This window comes from Chrysemys picta, chromosome 6 (genome assembly GCF_011386835.1).
Source record: "Chrysemys picta bellii isolate R12L10 chromosome 6, ASM1138683v2, whole genome shotgun sequence".
NCBI lineage: Eukaryota > Metazoa > Chordata > Testudines > Emydidae > Chrysemys > Chrysemys picta.
In genome coordinates, this window is record NC_088796.1 from 127801656 (window position 1) to 127821102 (window position 19447).

General features: G+C 41.5%; 1 protein-coding gene across 1 annotated transcript in view; it reads left to right on the forward strand.

Moving 5' to 3' along the window:
* HOOK3 (hook microtubule tethering protein 3) overlaps positions 1–19447 on the forward strand; it is a 113533-nt gene that overhangs the window by 83689 nt on the left and 10397 nt on the right. Inside the window, 6 exon segments of the mRNA XM_008172652.3 lie at positions 1518–1605; positions 5967–6001; positions 11686–11768; positions 14474–14574; positions 18821–18925; positions 19195–19266. Of these exon segments, the coding sequence (XP_008170874.2) occupies positions 1518–1605; positions 5967–6001; positions 11686–11768; positions 14474–14574; positions 18821–18925; positions 19195–19266 (484 nt within the window).

Sequence of the window (19447 nt, forward strand, 5' to 3'; positions counted from 1 at the left end):
AACTGGTGTTCTTTGAGATGTGTTGCTCCTGTCTATTCCACACCCCGCCCTCCTTCCCCTCTGTCGGAGTTGTCCAGCAAGAAGGAACCGAGGGTGCAGGGAGCCCGTAGCTCCCCTTATAGTGCGATATACAGGCGCCACTCTAAGGGTCGCAGCGGTGCTCCCCCAGTACGGGTACTGCTAAGGGAAAAACTTCCGGCACTGGTGCACGTGGCGAGCACGCACACCTACTGTGGAATACACAGGAGCAACACATTTTGAAGAACGCCAGTTACGGAACAGGTAACTGTCCTTTTTGTCCAAAAGATAAGACATTTTTTGGCATATAAGTTATGCAGTCATGGCTCATCCACAAGGCTTCACAGTATTTTACAGAAAAAATAACTGTTTTAGTTACTCTGATTTTTTTTTTAAACTATTACTCATAATCATGAGTTAACTTGAAGTTACCAAATATACTGCATAATTGTTAAATGGTAGAACTATTTTAATCTTCTAGGTCATTTTCTCCTTTTTAAAAAAAAAAAAAGGGGGGGGGAAAAAGAGAGAAAAAGACATAAGCTTAAAATGACATATTTTTTAAATTTATTCTTTTGGGGGGGAATAGGAAAGAGGAGGCAAGTCATCACTATGTGGGTTCATAAGAGAAAAAGCTGGCATCTTTGACCCACTAATAATGAGTGTTACAGCTTCCCATGATGTCTAACTGGAAAGAAACTCATCTGAGGCATATCCATACCTGAAGTGTTCATGGACAGAGATGCTCTAGGACAGTGGTTCTCAACCAGGGATACACGTACCCCTGGGGTTACGCAGAGGTCTTCCAGGGAGTACTCAACTCATCTAGATCAGAGTTTCTCAAGCTGGGGGTTGCCGGATGGGTTTAGGATGGTCACCTCCGGCGTTAGGGGGTGGCAAGCAAGACAGTTGCCTGGAACCCCACATAACTGGGGGCCCCATGAAGCTAAGTTAAATGCTTCAGCCCCAGGCAGTGGGACTCGGGCTTCAAATAAGGTTCACAAGAGAAAAAGAGGCTCAAGTATCACACCAACTGATGTATTTTATAATTATATGGTAAAAATGTAAAAGCAAGCAATTTTTCAGTAATAGTGTGCTGTGACACTTTTGTATGTTTGTCTGATTTTTGTAAACAAGTAGCTTTTTTAAGTGAGGTGAAACTTGGGGTACGCAGGACAAATTAGACTCCCTTAAAGGGGTACAGTAGTCTGGAAAGGTTGAGAACCACTGCTGTAGGAAACAGCAGACGAGTACGGCCAAAATCTCTCTAAAGGCTGTTGTAGACTTTGAATAAATGAATGTGGCTTTGCATCTCTGATGTAAGTGGGCCAATACTGGTGGGCACAAAATGTGTCTCTCAGTCTTTGGAATGAATTGAAGTGTCAGTATATTTAAAATTAAATAAACTCTCTGAAAAATAAGCTCTAAAAGAGAGACAAAAATCATAGACATAATTATTCACTCCCTTTGAAAAGTAAAATTTGTACCTTGTTTTCTAGGCTGGTAAATCAGAGACTTCTGGAGGTGCAGTCACAGGTTGAAGAATTGCAGAAATCTTTGCAGGATCAAGGTTCAAAAGCTGAAGATGTAAGTAGAAGTGTACATCATACCTATATTCAAGTACCCACAGTTATCCTAACTTACCCTTTATGTGATACCAGCTACATATTATATCATGAGGAAATAGTCCAGATACGGATTTCTGGCAGTTTTTCATTCTCCCAAGTTTAGATTTCAGCAACGTGGCCTAAAATTAAACTATGCCTACTTCTTGTAAAGTGAGACTCTTGTCTAAAACAAATAAATGTAAACCAATTATCACGTGTAGAAAAGAAGTGAAGTGCATTCCCTGTCTTGTCATCTTTAGTGTCCCTGTTCCTTTGGTAAATTCAACATTGATTACAGTTCTGTTTGTACTCTGTAGATTAGTGAGATTTAGAAAATCAAGGCCATACTATGTGAATTCACCACTCTCAGTACCATTTAGTAAAATATACCGTGGTTTTTGTTTGTTTTGTGTTATTTTCCTGAAGCAAAGTCCTTCCTTACCAAAGAAAACCCAGGAATTGCTGTTATAAATGTACCTGCATAGTGCAAATTAGGGTTGAGATTTTACACATGCCAGAGCCAAGAAATTCAAATGATCAGCCCTCTTACTAATGCAGTATTGTCCCTCCATGCATGCCTTGATAAACCTGACTGCCTTTTTAATGCAGTGTGGGGAAAAGGTACAGTTGCTGTGGCGCCATAGCTTAAAATTCTCCATTGAGAATTCTTTTTGGAGATCCCCACTTTTGAGAGCGCATGCTTTAAAAGCCACAAGCGCCAGAGCTCTCTAGAAAGCAGTAACCTTTGGGGTTGTGTGTATGCTCTCTTGCATATCCAAATGTATATTACTTTCTAACCCATAGTCACAAGTCTTCAAGCTGTTGCTTTCTTCTTCACTGTTGTTTTAAAGCAGACTTAGGGCAGGTCTACACCACGGGGCTAAGTAGACCTAAGTTATGCAACTCCAGATATGTACCTTAAGACGACTTATTGCAGCGTCTACACTGCTCTGGGTCGACGGGAGAAACTCTCCCATCGACTTATCTTATGCTTCTCGTTCCGGTGGAGTACTGGAGTCAACGGGAGAGCAATTGGTGGTCAATTTAGCAGGTCTTCACTAGACCTGCTAAATTGACCCCCAGTGGATTGATCGCCGTAGCGTCAATCCACTGTAAGTGGAGACAACCACTGTAAGTGGAGACAAGTGGAGACAAGCCAGGTAAGAAATCACCGGCAAAGCAGTTTTCTTTCCCTAATATTTTTTTGAGATAGAGATAAATTAGTTATTAAATGTTTTGTTTTTTTTTAAATCCACCTCCTGAATATTTTTGCCAATGTTTTTTTATGATAATTGTGTACAGGTGTTTCAGACTACAAATGCTTTTTGTGTAATGACAGTAGGATAAAACTGACTTCTAATTATCTAATTACCTTTGAGTATTTATCATAAATGAATAAACTGTTTCCCACCTGGGAGAAAAAGGCAAAACAGCTGGTGGGAGTTTGCTAGCTGCTGTAGGGAAATTTCTGTTATTGTGGATGAAGGTTTTGAGCAGGGCTAATGGCAAACAATTGTGAAACTTTCAAAAAATGAAGAGGACGATGTCAATGTCAATTATTTTTAAAAGGAGAAAATGAATTTTTCCTCCTATTCAGTATAGTAATCCTAAGGGTTACTTGTAACAACAATAGGTACAACATTTTGAGACAGAAATGTGTTTTTCAACTTGGCAATGCCCTTTAAAAGGGTTTGCTATACATTTTTGCAGCACATCACTTCTTTACTTAGTTATTTAATTCAAATATATTTGTTACTGTCCCTGAAAACTTTATATGGTGCTGTAGGTTTATGCAGCAATCTAGAATGGGTAAAATGTGCCATATAAATATCAGCTTCACTACAGTGCAATACAGAACTCAAGCATAGGATGCATAATGCATCCTTTTGCCTAATCTTCCATCACTGATAAAGTATAACTCAGTTCTCACCTTTGTGCCTCTTCTTGTTATTGTTTATATTGTATCTATCCAAATGAGATTACATGTCCTTTACAGTAGAAACCTATCTTAATTGTGTTTCTAAAGCACAATTCACATCTTTGGTGTTGCGCAAGTAATAAAAATAAAAGCAAGTGCATGCAGGCAAAATCAACTCAGTCAAACGGCCACTTGTGGTCTCTACATAACTGATCAGAGCACTAAGTGGGACACCCAGATTTGAATCTTGGTTTAGTCTTCTACTCCCAAGACCTGAAGGAGACTAGACACTACTAATGGCTTGATCCTTCCTCTTTGAAATCAATGGGAATAATTGAGTCCTAAGTGTCCAGGGATAAAATACCTTGTGACTATACCATATCTCCTTTCCCAGGTGATATATACAACAGTTTGTAACAGTTGTTTAAAGGAGCCATATGCCTGTCTTCCATTACAGTTGGTACAGAGACTGCGAAAGTAAAAGGAAAAATTCCAAGGATGAAGGAACCAAAAACCACACAGGGTTGGATCCTTAGTTGGTGTAAATTGTTGTAACGCCATTGAAGTTGGATTTTCACCAATTTGTATCACTTGAACAGCTGGCCCACACAACCTTTTGCCAGAATAGGAAGTATATCAAGAAAGTCCTACTCTGAAATAATCAGAGCCTATCCTCAGAGACAAGGAAGAGAGTGAGTGTAAAAACAGTATTTTAAAATGCTTAGCCCAGCTGAGAGTTTTTCTTGGACTGCACTTAAATGGTCCATATTTGGCTGTGTAGTTAATCCCCTGTTGAGGGGAATTTGGAAGTAGAGCAGTGACTTCATCATTGTACCTTTGCTGGTTATTATTATTTGAATTGCAGTAGTGCCTGGTAGCCCCAATCAAGGACTAGGACCCCATTGTGCCAGGCGCTGTACAAGCAGAACAAAAAGGTGGTCTCTTCCCCAAAGAGCTTACATTGTTTGGCTTGTATAGAATGATAATCAGTGTGAACTGAAAATAGAAATGCAGATTAATTTGACGTGAGATGCTCTGCTCAGTCACCCTCCCCAAAATAAATATTTTTCTACATCATGGCCCACAGGCCCATCCAACAGACTCAGTCTTGTTTTGTCACATCATGGGCACACCTTCAAAATGACTCTTAAAAACAGCAACTACTCTCCTATGACATTCTAGTTTGGGTATGCTGGTTCACGTATTTGCTTCTTTACTACTTTTATATTGTTTGTTTGTAGTGTGGAGGCAGAAAAGCATTCATCAGGTACGTCTAGACTGCCAATAAAAACCCTAGCAGGCCTGTGACAGCTGACTCAGGCTCGCAGCGCCCGGGCTGTGGGGCTGTTTCGTTGCAGTGTAGACTTCCAGACACAGGCTGCAGCTGGAACGGGTCAGCCCCGGGTGTCAGACTGCAGTGTAGACATACCCACACAGTTGAATGCAGTATGGATAAGTTGTGCTAGCTTTCTAAAAGTCCCCAGAAAATGAGACAGGATAATGAAACGACTAAGTACAGAGAGGAAGGGAAAATGTGCATATATTTCCCCCTCCCTCCCCTTTCCCCCAATGAATAGTTTTAACTTTTTCTGTTCATGAGTTAAATAGTTTCTTCTCTTGGCTGCTGTTTTTGCTTCATACTAATATGTTCTCTCTGTCTCTTGGCATGGGTTTCTGCTCAAGGCTATTGTGAGTATGGCTTTCTGTTTCCTTAACACTATCATGGTTTAGGCATTGATAAAAAATGAGATGCTTAAATATGTAAAGTGACATTTTGTCACAAATGAAAACTTATTTTGAAGCTTTAAAAAAAAATGTTTATCCAGCTGTGACTTAACCACGAGGTATAGCTCAGGGCACGACAGGTGTAAGATATTTGTGCATCTGTAGTCAAACAATAAAGACATGAGAACAAAGAACAGGGAGAAAAACCATTGAGGCTGAATTCCTGGCCCTACTGAAATCAGTGGTGAAATTTCCACAGTTTTGGTGGGGCCAGGGTTTTAGACTTAATCTGATGTTTCTTTAATGCTTTAGTAGAGCAGCTCTTCAGGAAAGCTTGCTGCATTCTCTTTTAGTTTCAGATAAAGAAGTTTGGATTAACCTGCAAGCATACCAGAGCATGGAGAAAAGAAAACAAATGAAATAGAATTGTTTTTCTAATAAATTGATCTATTCAGTATTGATCCAATTTCAGAGAAATGTTTGTAAAGCATCCTAACTTCAGTATGATCATATAACTGTCAAGGGAAGGATAATTACTACAGTACCATAGAGAACTGCTGTAAATGTTTGGTATAAACAGAATGCAATGAAAATATGGCAGCTTTGGTATAAATGTAAAATTATGTATTTCACCGTAACTGATATAATCTCAAGTTCCACGTTTTAAAATAATTAACACACTTAACTTTCTATTTTAGTCAGTTCTTCTGAAAAAGAAGCTTGAAGAACATCTGTAAGTAATAAAACTTTCCAGCATTTTTTTTGTAATAATGAAATAAAAATACTGACTTTCTGTACACTGGAGAATGCTTAGCCAGTAGCGGGAAGGTAGTCACTCATTAATGATTTGGAAGATATGTAAGCAACAGAAGTGTAGACAGCTAAATATACCTAAGGAAGCCATTATTCAAGTATTATTTACATCTTGTAGAGAAAGTCTTTGCCGAAGAAAAATAATTAAGGAAGAATAATGATTTTGTGGTGGTAGAAAATTTTGATTAAAAATGTTGTAAAGCTTAAATCAAGAGGAATAGTTCATGTTGCCCTGAAGAAAGCACTTGAATATAAACCATATTTACTTGTCCACTCTGAATTATACATTATAACAGTGGTTCTCAACCAGGGGCATATGTACCCCTGGGGGAATGCAGAGGTCTTCCAGGTGGTACTTCAACTCATCTAGATATTTCCCTAGTTTTACAACAGGAAACATAAAAAGCACTAGTGATGTCAGTACAAACTAAGATTTCATACAGATGATGACTTGTTTATACTGCTCTATATACTATACACTGAAGTGTAAGTACAATATTTATATTCCAGTTGATTTATTTTATAATTCTATGGTAAAAATGGGAAAGTCAGCCATGTTTCAGTAACGGTGTGCTGTGACACTTTTGTATTTTTATGTCTGATTTTGTAGTAGTTTTTAAGTGAGGTGAAACTTGCGGGTACACCAGACAAATCAGACTCCTGCAAGGGGCACAGTACTCTGGAAAGGTTGAGAGCCACGGCATTATATAACAAAAGAGAAGGTAGGTGAGGTAATAGCTTTTATTGTACCAGCTTGTGTTGGTGGAAGGTAGAAGCTTTCAAGCACAGTTCTCTTCTTTATGTGTGGGGCAGGAAGAAGAGTGTCTGGGCTCAATACAAGCTGGGACAGATTGTTCAGCAGAAGGGGTAATGCATTTGGAAGCGGTCACTTTAAATGAAGTAGGATGAGGGGTTCGGGGCAGGGGAGTGAGGGTTGTGGGCTCTGGGGCAGGGCCAGGGATGAGGGATTTGGTGTGCAGGCTGCCCCGGGGCTATGGCGGGGGGACAGAACTCCCCACAGCGCTCTCTCGCCACAGCAGCACCTGGGCTGGGAGGGAGAGGTGCCTTTCCACACTGCAGCAGCTCCGGCACTGGGGCCACGGGATAGGCGCCTTTCCCCCGGCCGCAGCAGGTCTGGGGCTAGGCTGGGGGAGGGGAAAAGGGAGGGGTACCTCTTCCCCAGCTGCGGCAGGTCCAGACTGGGTTGGTGCCAGGAGAGGGATGCCTCTCTCCCGGCCGTGGCAGGTCTGGGGCTGGGGAGAGGCATCCCTCCCCGCTGCGGCCCTGAGCATCAACACGGCGCTTAATAGGCTGCTCCATGACCGCGCAGCTTACAGGGAACTCTAGCCTCCAGAAACTCCACGTTAACAACCTCCCCCTGAATACATGGATGTCACCTCCCTATACACCAACATCCCTCACCATGACAGCATCGCTGCCTACCTCAAATACAAACAAGATAAAGGACAATGCTTGGAAATCCACCCAAAACACATCCGTGTCATCTTCACCCACATCAATTCCACATTTGACAATGAACACTTTGGCCAAACCATGGGAACAGCCATGGGTACTAGAATTGGCTTCCCAATACGCCACCCTCTTCATTGGCCACTTCGAGGAAAATTTTCTGGAAAAATGCACCATGAAACCAATGATATAACTGCGATACATAGATGATATTTCCATCATCTAGACAGAAGTCCTAAACTTCCTCATAGATTTCCACCACAACTTCAACCACCACCACCCAACCATCAAACTATCTCTAGAACACTCTCTTGACTTTCTGGACACCACAATGAGTTCAAACAATGGAATCCTACAAATGACCATATACAAGAAATTCATTGATCACCACACTTACCTCCACAGATCCAGCAACCACCCAGACATAACAAAAAATCTGTTATCTGCAGCCAGGCACTCATATACCACTGACTTTGCTCGGAAGAAAGAGTCTGGGCTATACAACTAAACACACTATAATCTGCTTTCTCTAAACAAATACATTCCACCAGAGAAGTAGATCACATAATGGAATGAGCCTCCCAAATATCCCAAGAGAACCTGCTTTAGTCCAGAAAAAACCACACTGACTGCACATCCCTAGTTGTCACCTACCACCATACTGGAACCCATACGGGGTATCTTCAAACAGTTACAACCCATATTTGATAGGGACTACATCCTGAAAGAAATGTTTCCTGAACCCCTTCTTCTGGCCTTCAAACTACCCCCAGCCTTGTGAAGTTGATCATCAGAAGCAGCTCCCCACAGACCAGGACGCACCAAGTAACAGCGGCACCAGACCCTGCCAGAAAAACAGATGCAAAACCTGCAGACACACAGCAGGGGAGATATCCTACCCCCCATAACATAGCTTTCAAGATTCATGGATCCTATGCATGCTTATCAGAACAGATGGTGTACCTCATCCAGTGCATCGAATACCCAATAAGTATGTGGGTGAAACCAGATGTTGACTACTCTCTTCAGTGGACTCTCACAGGAAAATGTTAAAAAAACCTATCATCTGTGGGCGTACACTTTTCACAAAGTGATCACTTCATATCTGATCTTTCAATCCTTGTCCTCAAAGAAAACCTGCACAACACCTTCAAAAGGTGAGCCTGGGAACTTAAAATCAGAACTCTGCTGAACACCAAAAACCATGAACTTAACAGGGACAGTGATTTTATGGCTCATTACAACAAACTGTAACATAGCACACTGCCTACTACCCTTCATGCATAACCAATCTAACTCCCAGTTGCCTACTTCATTTCAAGTGACCACCTCCAAAAGTCATTACCCCATCTGCTTTAACAGTCTATCTCAACTTCTATTTAGCTCAGATACTGTGCTTCCTTCTCCAGAGCAGAAGAGCTCTGTGTAGCTCAAAAGCTTGTACCTACCACAAACGCAACTTGGTCCAATAAAAGATATTACCCTCCCCTACCTTGTCTCTCCCATCGCCTGGGACCAACAGGGTTACAACACGACAAACAGAATAAAAGATAACATCTTAATAAATGTGATCATTTTGTTTTACCATTTACGCACTTGTCTTAATTTTACACTTTTCTGAACTGCAGTTGTTACCTAAAGTTCTTCTTCAAGTGGTGGTCCCTATATGTATTCCATACGTATATGCGCATGCAAACTATGTGCCTGAATCCAGAAGTGTTTCTAGCAGTATCCGTTGACCCGCACGTACGTAGTGCGTCCCCTTGTGTTCACAGCCAAGGATATAATAAGGCGTGTGGGCCGATGGCTCTTCAGTTCCCTCTTACCGCCGCGTGGCCTGAGTCAGAACCCCTGTTCCTTCACACAGGATTCTCTCTCAACCACAAATGGGAGTTACATAAGGCCACAGTCCGATACTTCTTCCACAAATGGGACATCTGGTGATGGGACCTCTTTGCTACTCATGAGAACTTAAAGCTGCCCCTTTATTGTTCCAAAGGGGCCATGGGAGAGGACTCGCAGGGCAACGCTCTTCTCCTCCCCTGGACAAGCGACCTCCACTACGTCTTTCCCCCCATTCCCCTCCTCCCACAAGTGTTACGCAAGATCCACCGGCACCGAGCTACCATAATACTCATAGCCTCATTCTGGCCCCGTCAGTTTTGGTTCACAGATCTCCTCAGACCCTCCACCCACACACCACTCTGCCTCCAAACACTCCTGGATCTCCTCATACAAGATCAGTGCCGGCACCCCAATCCGGGCCCTCTTTGCCTTATGGCCTGGTTTTTGGATGGGGCTCAACTGTAGACAGAGCACACCAGTGCGACACATTCTTAACCAAAGTAGGGAGGGCATCCACTTGGGCCTGCTTCCAAGCTAAATGACAACGCTTCACCTTATGGGCTCACTGTCATCACCACCCAACAGTGCGATATCTATACCTATCATCCTCAACCACCTTCTCGATCTCAAAACATCAGGTCTTGCCCTCAGCTGTTTATAAGTCCACCTGGCAGCGCTCAATGTCTTTCTCCTCTTCCTCTCCTCCCCCTGCCCCCCGTGGATGACGCCTCCGTGTTTCACACCTTACCGCTGTCCATTTCATGAAGTGTCTACTCAAAACCTTCCTGCCAGTACTGAAGACCCCCCACCACCGTGGGACCTTAATCTCATTCTCTCCGCCCTCACAAAGCACCCTTCAAGCCTCTGGCAACATGCTCCCTCTCCCACCTTTCCATGAAGGCGACATTCTTAGTAGCCATTACCTCAGCTAGACAGGTCAGTGAACTGGTGACTGTGATTTCAGACACGCACACCTCTCCCCCCCCCCCCCCCCCACACACACACCGTATTCCACTAGGATAAAGTTTCCTTGTGGCTACACCCTAAATTCCTTCCAAAAGTAGTTTCAGAGTTCCACCTAAATCAGTGCATCCACCTACCTGTTTTCTGCCCCAAACCACATGCCTCCCACTCGGACAGGGTCCTGCACTCCCTCGACATCTGCCGTGTAAGTGCCAGTCTACCTCCACAGGACTCGCTCCTTTCACTCCTCGCCAAAACTATTTGTGGCCATTGCCGACCGATCCAAGGGCCAAGCCCTCTCCTCCCAATGAATCTCCAAATGGGTCTTTAGGTGCATCCACGAATCCTAAGTATGATCCAACATGCCACCACCAGATGTAGTCACAGCCACTGTACACGAGCACAAGCAGCCACACTGGCCTGCCACACGGACATCTCGTGGCAAGACATCTGTTGTGCAGCAACCTGGTGCTCTGTCCACTCGTTCACGTCCCACTACACCATTGCACAAGCAGTGGCTATGAACACTGCTGTGGGCCAAGCCATACTGCAGACTGCACTTCCCATCGCATCCTCTCACCCGCCTCCACACTGATCACTGCTTCCTACTCACCCACATATGGAATATGTGTAGGGACCATCACTCGAAGAAGAGGAGGAAGTGGTCCCTATTTGTATTCCAGTGCCCGCCCACCATCCCCTCTGCTGCAGACCGGCCTGCACAGAGGTAAGAGGGGATACTGGAAAGGCGTCGACCCGCACAACCTATTATACCCTCGGCTGCAAACACATGCGGGTCAGGGACACTGCTAGAAATACGTGCGGACTCAGGTGCATGGTGCACATGCCACCCACGTATGGACTACAAATAGGGACCACGCTTCTTGAAGAACCTCCAGTTACAGGTAAATAACCTCCTCATATGATGACCTACTGGCTTACAAGAAGTGTATAGCCTCTATTTGGGGTGTTGTGGGGGGTTAGCCAGTCTTTAATAATATCGTAGCTGTCAAAATTATGTATTTCAAGCAGGCTTTGTACAGCTTATTGTAAATTATAAAATAATTGTAGAATTTTGGACTGAGAATGGAGCTTTCTGATGTTACAACTGTGCATATACAGTAATGTTTTTTCTTCTGTTTTTTAAACAGTTCCATTCTTTGTTCATTGATATCACTCAACATGCCCTACTGCCTCACAGCCAAAAGTCAGCTTTGTTATAATTTCCCAGAATTGTAGAACATGGACTTTTTTTATTGCTTAATTTTCATTTGAGATGGAGAAGAGTGTTGGAACAATAATGTATCTTTTCACAATTTGTAACAGGGAGAAGCTGCATGAGGCTAACAATGAAATACAGAGGAAACGAGCTATTATTGAAGATTTGGAACCAAGATATAACAGCAGTTGTGAGTTTTCTTCCATTAGAAAACACAGTCTTTACATAAAAAAGCTTATATGTACAGAGGGTCTTTAATAATTAACAGAGAAAACTGTAAAACGTTTTAAAAAAATGAATTGTAAAATTTTAAATGTTTTATTAATACAAAATTATAGGGAAGTCTGACAATGGTAAGCCGATATTAATTCTTGCAGAGGAGAACATCAAGATTTACTGACCCAAAAGATACTGCTAATGTTTATAGAAAGGAAGCAGAGGCCAGTTTACTAAAATCTTGATGCCCAGAGGAATGTCAAGTTAATACAGTTCTTGATTGGTCATCTTAACCTCAGTTATCTGTTGCTGTTATCTAGGGTGACCAGATGTCCCGATTTTATAGGGACAGTCCCGATTTTTGGGTCTTTTTCTTATATAGGCTCCTATTACCCCCCACCCTCTGTCCCGATTTTTCACACTTGCTCTCTGGTCACCCTACTGTTATCTGCAATAGGATCATGTCCCTGGTATCTGTTATGTTAAAAATCCCTCCATGCTTATTAGCTCTCCTGCAATATGCTGATACGTACTGCATGTTGCCTCAACATGTGTTCAGATTGTAGACTGAAATGGTGATGACGGAGGATCAGAAAAATCATTAGAGTTGGTCAATGAGAATGTGGCTTTGGACAAGTGAGCCAGTTTGGGATTTCACAGCCACACACCAAGGCCCAATTGTAAAGGACTCTAAATGGTATATTGCTTTTTTAAAAAAGGCAAATGTGTACCGCCATTACATTGAGTAGGTTGGAAAAAAAAAGTGCCCCATCATCTTTCAAACAACAACGCCAGCATCTATCTGAAGGTACCAGACAGGCTTTATTCATGAAAGAGTCCTGTAAGATCTACACACTGTTTTGTTCTGTATTAGTTTGAGTGGGACATGTTCCTTATTTTTTTTTTATCTTCTATAATATAAAGCATATAGCTGGGGGACTCTGATAATTCAAAGATGTGGAATTGACTAGTCAGGCCTTTGTAAACTGTCAGCCTACATAATCCTTATGCCCACTGGGTTTGAGGGGGGATACATTGGTAGGGAAAGGGCACACTTATGCATCTGTGGGAATGGGAGGAAAAATGGGCAGTAGGAGTGAGTGGCAGATGACAGTAAAGAGTTGAAGGAGGAAGTGACATTTTTAAACTGGTTCCTCTTCCCTCCCTCTCCATCATGCACACACGCCGAGAAAAGTCAAGCTGCCATTTCAGCAACAGTTTTCTCTGATTTTTCTAGAGTAAAAGCCAATCTGGGAGTTGTTCAATATTACAAATTTAGAATATTCATACAAGAGAAAAACTTAGTTCAAAAAGAGTTAAAGTAGAAAATGTTTTTCAGCCCGCAAAATAATATTACACTTTATAAAAATTCCACACCTTAAAAAATGATTAAAAGTCTGGAAATGAAGAATATGGGGATTCAGCAACTCCCCACTCCCTGAATCTCAATATTAAAGTATCTGACACCTTAAAGGGGCCTGATTTTTAGAGGGCAGGTACTTGGAATTTTTTTCATAAAGATGTCTCAAGTTGAGCACCCAGAATCACTAGCAGCTTTTGAAAATCTTAGCCTAAGCTTTTATTTGTATAGGCCTAAATGCCATTTATGAAACCTTCTCAAGTTTTTGTACTTTGAGAGTTATCCTACTCTGAAGCGTCACAATAAAAACTGTGGCTGTAATTAAATTCTTTGGGTTCTTTTAACAGGCATGAGTGGAAACACCTGAAAATATCTAGGATTGTTGGGTAGAGTAAGAAGCAAAACTTTTAAAATAGATATAACATTTCTGAGTATCCCTTTCTGCCTCTAGTAATTATCAATAAAGTAGATCTTACTTTGTCCGGTCGCATGCTCAATATTAGGCCAGTACTTGGAGAGGACATTGCCAGTAAGATAAATGGGAGTGAGTGCCACAACAAAGTGCTATTGCAAAACAGATGATCAGGAGTTGTCTGATCTGGGATTCTCCAAGAACCAAACACTGATGTCGTGCACCATTTGATCAGGGATGACAAAATCAGTCTCTTCAGACAAGTCCTTGGACGAACGATAATCTATACAGATACTGTTGGCTAGCTATACCCATAAATCAACCCATTCAGGTATCTGTACAATGAAACTGTCCTGCTGGTCAATAAAACTTATTTATAAAATGTTAAAAATAATTATTTGTTTACTTTTGTCACATTTTTGGTGAAATTCTTCAGTGTTACCTTTGGGGAAACATGTACAGGGGTTTTTTCTCCCGTAGATTTCTTTAACATATATTTGGCTTAGGTGAATTATGCTGCCACAATGTTTTGGAACGTGTACTGCATTGCTAACCCTCACTTTTATGAATTAACAATGAGTTGGCCAATAGTGGCATTAATGTAGGGCACTAGTTATCCCTTTAATTTTCCATATGCTCAGACAGTAATGTTGTCTACAGGGTAATTATTTAACTGGTGTATACAGTGGAGTAGAATACACGGTGTCTCCCCCTTCATGTGTTTGAGTTGTTGAATACTTAACCACTGTGTCTGCTGAATTAGTAGAACATTTTGCTATCCTGACTTATGTTCTCCTTCACTAAAAAATAAGTACTAGCTATGGGTTTAATTTATATTTAAACAAACAATATTAAAGTGTTTATTTTTAATATGACTTTTTTTAAATGTGTTTCTCCCTACATGAAGCACTCAAAATTGAAGAATTGCAAGAAGCTTTACGGAAAAAAGAGGAAGAAATGAAGCAAATGGAGGAACGATACAAAAAGTACTTGGAAAAGGCCAAGAGTGTAAGTGCAGGGTGCTCTGAGCTGAGGTTTATGTTGCTTACCCACTCTCCGTGGTAATGAAAATAAATAAAACAGATCTAACAATGTTAATCACCACAGGAGAGGAAGGTAATTAATGGGTTTTGTTGTAGTTTTCAGTTTGATATCAATATGCTACATAGTATTAAGTTTCTCTTCCTGCAGAAGCCTCTACCTCAAATTCATGTTTGTACAAACCAACTTCCCCCTGCCCCTCTTCACCTATCTGTCTTTTATACAAACACCAACCAACCCCCCCACCCCCCATTGGAAGCACCATATTCATTTACACCAGTGGTTCACCCAGACCAGTATTCTGCCCTTGACAGTGACCAGCACCAAGAGGCACCTAGTAAGATAACAGTTATGTGATAACCTGCCTCATGGGGATAGTTCCTTCCAACTCTAGTCAGTGAGTTGGTTTATGTCTGAAGCACAAGGGTTAATTTCCCTTTTTAATGTTTATTATGACAGTTATAATTGAGATGATTTTCTTACTATTCATAGAAATAGCTTATTCTATTAAGCTCTTTGCCTCAGTGAGTTCTATGGGTTAATTATATATGCACAGTGTCAAAAAATAATGTATCAATTTTAATTTCTTTGGTCTCCCCTTCTTCTTGATTTGAGAGGGTAAATAGGAGCACCCAACTGCATTCTCTATGCCATTGATTCCTTTATATCCCCCTTTATTGTGTCACCTTTTATTTCTCTCTTCTCCAAACGAAGGATTTTTAGTACAGCCTCATATGCAAGCTGTCCCATGCTTCTAATCACTTCTTTTCCCTTCTCTACCCCTTTTCTATTTTGCTATATCCTTTTCAAGATGGGGTGTCCAAAACTGATATAAAAAAATCAGTGTCTTCCTCAAGCCACAGATGGCTCATCAGGCTGATACAGTTTTATAGACATGTCAGTTTCCATAGCCAACGGTACACAAGGGACTGCTGTGGCCTTTTACTTCCCTAATCCTATAGATCAGGTACCCATTTTGCACCTGGGTGAACTGGAGGCAGCCCTTCAGAATGAGATCAAGCGAAACTCGGGCCCACAACCTTTGGTTTTGGAATTGAGCACTTTAGTCGCTCGGCCATCACCCCTTGTTAAGGTGTGGGTATGCCATCAGTTTTATATTATATTATAATAGTTAAGAATAAAATTGTCAGACACATAGAAAAACATAAACTCTTGAGCAATAGTCAACATGGTTTCTGTAAAGGGAAATCGTGTCTTACTAATCTATTAGAGTTCTTTGAAGGGGTCAACAAACATGTGGACAAGGGGGATCCAGTGGACATAGTGTACTTAGATTTCCAGAAAGCCTTTGACAAGGTCCCTCACCAAAGGCTCTTACGTAAATTAAGTTGTCATGGGATAAAAGGGAAGGTCCTTTCATGGATTGAGAACTGGTTAAAAGACCGGGAACAAAGGGTAGGAATTAATGGTAAATTCTCAGAATGGAGAGGAGTAACTAGTGGTGTTCCCCAAGGGTCAGTGCTCAGACCAATCCTATTCAACTTATTTATAAATGATCTGGAGAAAGGGGTAAACAGTGAGGTGGCAAAGTTTGCAGATGATACTAAACTGCTCAAGATAGTTAAGACCAAAGCAGACTGTGAAGAACTTCAAAAAGATCTCACAAAACTAAGTGATTGGGCAAATGAAATTTAATGTGGATAAATGTAAAGTAATGCACATTGGAAAAAATAACCCCAACTATACATACAATATGATGGGGGCTAATTTAGCTACAGCAAGTCAGGAAAAAGATCTTGGAGCCATCGTGGATAGTTCTCTGAAGATGTCAGCGCGGTGTGCAGAGGCGGTCAAAAAAGCAAACAGGATGTTAGGGATCATAAAAAAGGGGATAGAGAATATATTATTGCCCTTATATAAATTGATGGTACGCCCACATCTCGAATACTGCGTACAGATGTGGTCTCATCTAAAAAAAGATATACTGACACTAGAAAAGGTTCAGAAAAGGGCAACTAAAATGATTAGGGGTTTGGAACGGGTCCCATATGAGGAGAGATTAAAGAGGCTAGGACTCTTCAGCTTGGAAAAGAGGAGACTAAGGGGGGATATGATAGAGGTATATAAAATCATGAGTGATGTGGAGAAAGTGGATAAGGAAAAGTTATTTACTTATTCCCATAATACAAGAACAAGGGGTCACCAAATGAAATTAATAGGCAGCAGGTTTAAAACAAATACAAGGAAGTTGTTCTTCACGCAGCGCACAGTCAACTTGTGGAACTCCTTACCTGAGGAGGTTGTGAAGGCTAGGACTATAACAGCATTTAAAAGAGAACTGGATAAATTCATGTTGGTTAAGTCCATTAATGGCTATTAGCCAGGACGGGTAAGGAATGGTGTCCCTAGCCTCTGTCTGTCAGAGGATGGAGATGGATGGCAGGAGAGAGATCACTTGATCATTGCCTGTTAGGTTCACTCCCTCTGGGGCACCTGGCATTGGCCACTGTCGGTAGACAGGATACTGGGCTAGCTGGACCTTTGGTCTGACCCGGTACGGCTGTTCTTATGTTATAATGGCAGTATGGTATTTTCACTATTATTCTCTTTTCTATTCTGAATACACCCTAACTCTTGTTGGTGTTTTTGCATGCCCTGATAGATGTTTTCATTGAGCTGTTTGTGATGATGCCTAGGTCTTTCTCCTAAGTGAGAAGAATTAATTTAGGACCCATCAGTGAGTTTCTAGTCCATGACAGAAGTTTACCTCTCCTCTTTTGTGACTTAATAGTCTCTTGTGAAGGATTTCAAAGGCTTTTTGAAAGTCCAAATAAATGATATTTTTCACTTCTCCTTTGTCCATTATGTTACTGACTCTCTCAAAGCATTCTAACAAGTCAGAGAGGCAAGCTTTTCGCTTTGCATAAACTGTGCTGATTTGTCCTGTTCATAGCATGTTAATCAGAGTTTTATATAACACTAGCTTTAATTATTTTTCAGCTAATTTATGCTTTTTTGTGGCTTACTGATATTTCCATGAGCCTTCCCTAGAGCCTTTTTAAAAAATGGATACAGTGATTATACCCGGAGTAGTGGCTAGATTTAATGACTGAGTACACAGTCTCTTAGTAGCTCAGCCACTTCATTATTAATTTCCTTCAGGACTCTTGCGTCAATATCATCTATTAAAGGAGGTTTATTAAAACTTAAATGATGATTTTGTTCCAGCATATTCTAGTTGACATTTCAGCGTCCGACATCACTTCATCCTCATTACCTGTGCAGAGTTCTGAAGTAGGTAGAAGATAGGAAGAGGAAGTGAAGTGGCTGTGTACATACGAGCACACACCCACACACGTTTACTGTTAAAAAGTTTCCAGCAACTTTCTTGGATGGAATTAGAAATCTAGGCCACTTGCTGGACTCTCTCTTGCTTTAGTTCAATTTTTATAGGTGTTCAAATGCTACTGTGGTAGGTGCCGCATACGAACCTAGATAGATATCTCCCCATCAAACTTAATGGGGATTCTTCATCTCCCCGGCACTCCCCTGGGATTTCTGCTAACGGCTGCAGCAGAGCTACCAGGAGAAACTGACAGTGGTGCTCCAAGTCCCTGAGTCATGGTCACCTTACCCCATTTCTTTCCAGTAAGAGGGAGTCTTTGAGTGCAGGGTGGAAAGTTGAGGGAAATGTTTCCTGCATGTATCCCTTAGCACTGAGGAGAATGGCTTCAGGGAGGGATAACCTTCACCCTCACTCTTTGACACTGGAAGCTGGAGAAGAACTAGTTCTCTCTGACTCTATATTCTTGAGTCCAAGACATCAAGCCTTCGCGCTTTCTCTCTCCCACCAGCAGATTTTTGTTTTGATGGAGTCCCTTAAGAAGCAGCAGAGAGCAGATGCTATGGCATCTCTTGAGTGGGATTCAGTTTACCTCACCCTACATGGTGAAGTCAGGCAGTGGCAGGATGTTCACCACCACTGACTGACCTAGCAGGGTGGATGTGATTGGATGAAAGGATACTGCATCTTAGAATAGTGTGTTCTTCTCACATTGTGTGGTAACTGTATGGGATGGTTTTAAGAAACTTAACACAAGTACCTACTTTAAAGGACTTTAATGTTTCTTAAGACCTATTCTGGATGGTTATAATCCCTTGGCGCTTGGTGCCTTTTATGTTATCTAGATGTATTTGGTGAGATCGCTTTGTGATATTCACTTAAATGAACTGTTGTGTTTGCATCTTGCAGGTTATCCGTACTTTAGATCCTAAACAAAACCAGGGCACAGCTCCTGAGATTCAGGCTCTGAAAAATCAACTGCAGGAACGGGACCGAATGTTTCATTCATTAGAGGTAACCATCTGCACATTTTCTCTTGGTTGTTCTAGGTTTTCCAAATTTTTACCATGTTTGCTAGATATGCTCTAGGAATTGTTTTGGGAAAGTGCTCGGGCCTATGTTACACAGGAGGTCAGACTAGATTATCACAATGGTCCCTTTTGGCCTTGGAATCTATGAATCCAGACGTTTGGGGTTCAAACAGTGTTTGTCTAATACATATTATCCATTCTTGTCATACAGCTTTAAATTTGTTTTTGTTCCCCCCCCCCCTCCCCTCCTAGAAAGAATATGAGAAAACAAAGACTCAAAGAGAGATGGAGGAGAAATTTATTGTGAGTGCCTGGTACAATATGGTAAGATGCTCCAAACTGTATTAGGGTTATAATTGTCAGTCTTTGTTGGTGTTGTTTGTGTGGCATTTATCCTGAGCCCTTTTCGTTTAATTACAATATAGTTGTTTGGAAAAAAACTGCCCTGTGTGCGCACAGACAGATGGGTGAATTTGTCTCAGTAATCTATAAACAAGTCAACACT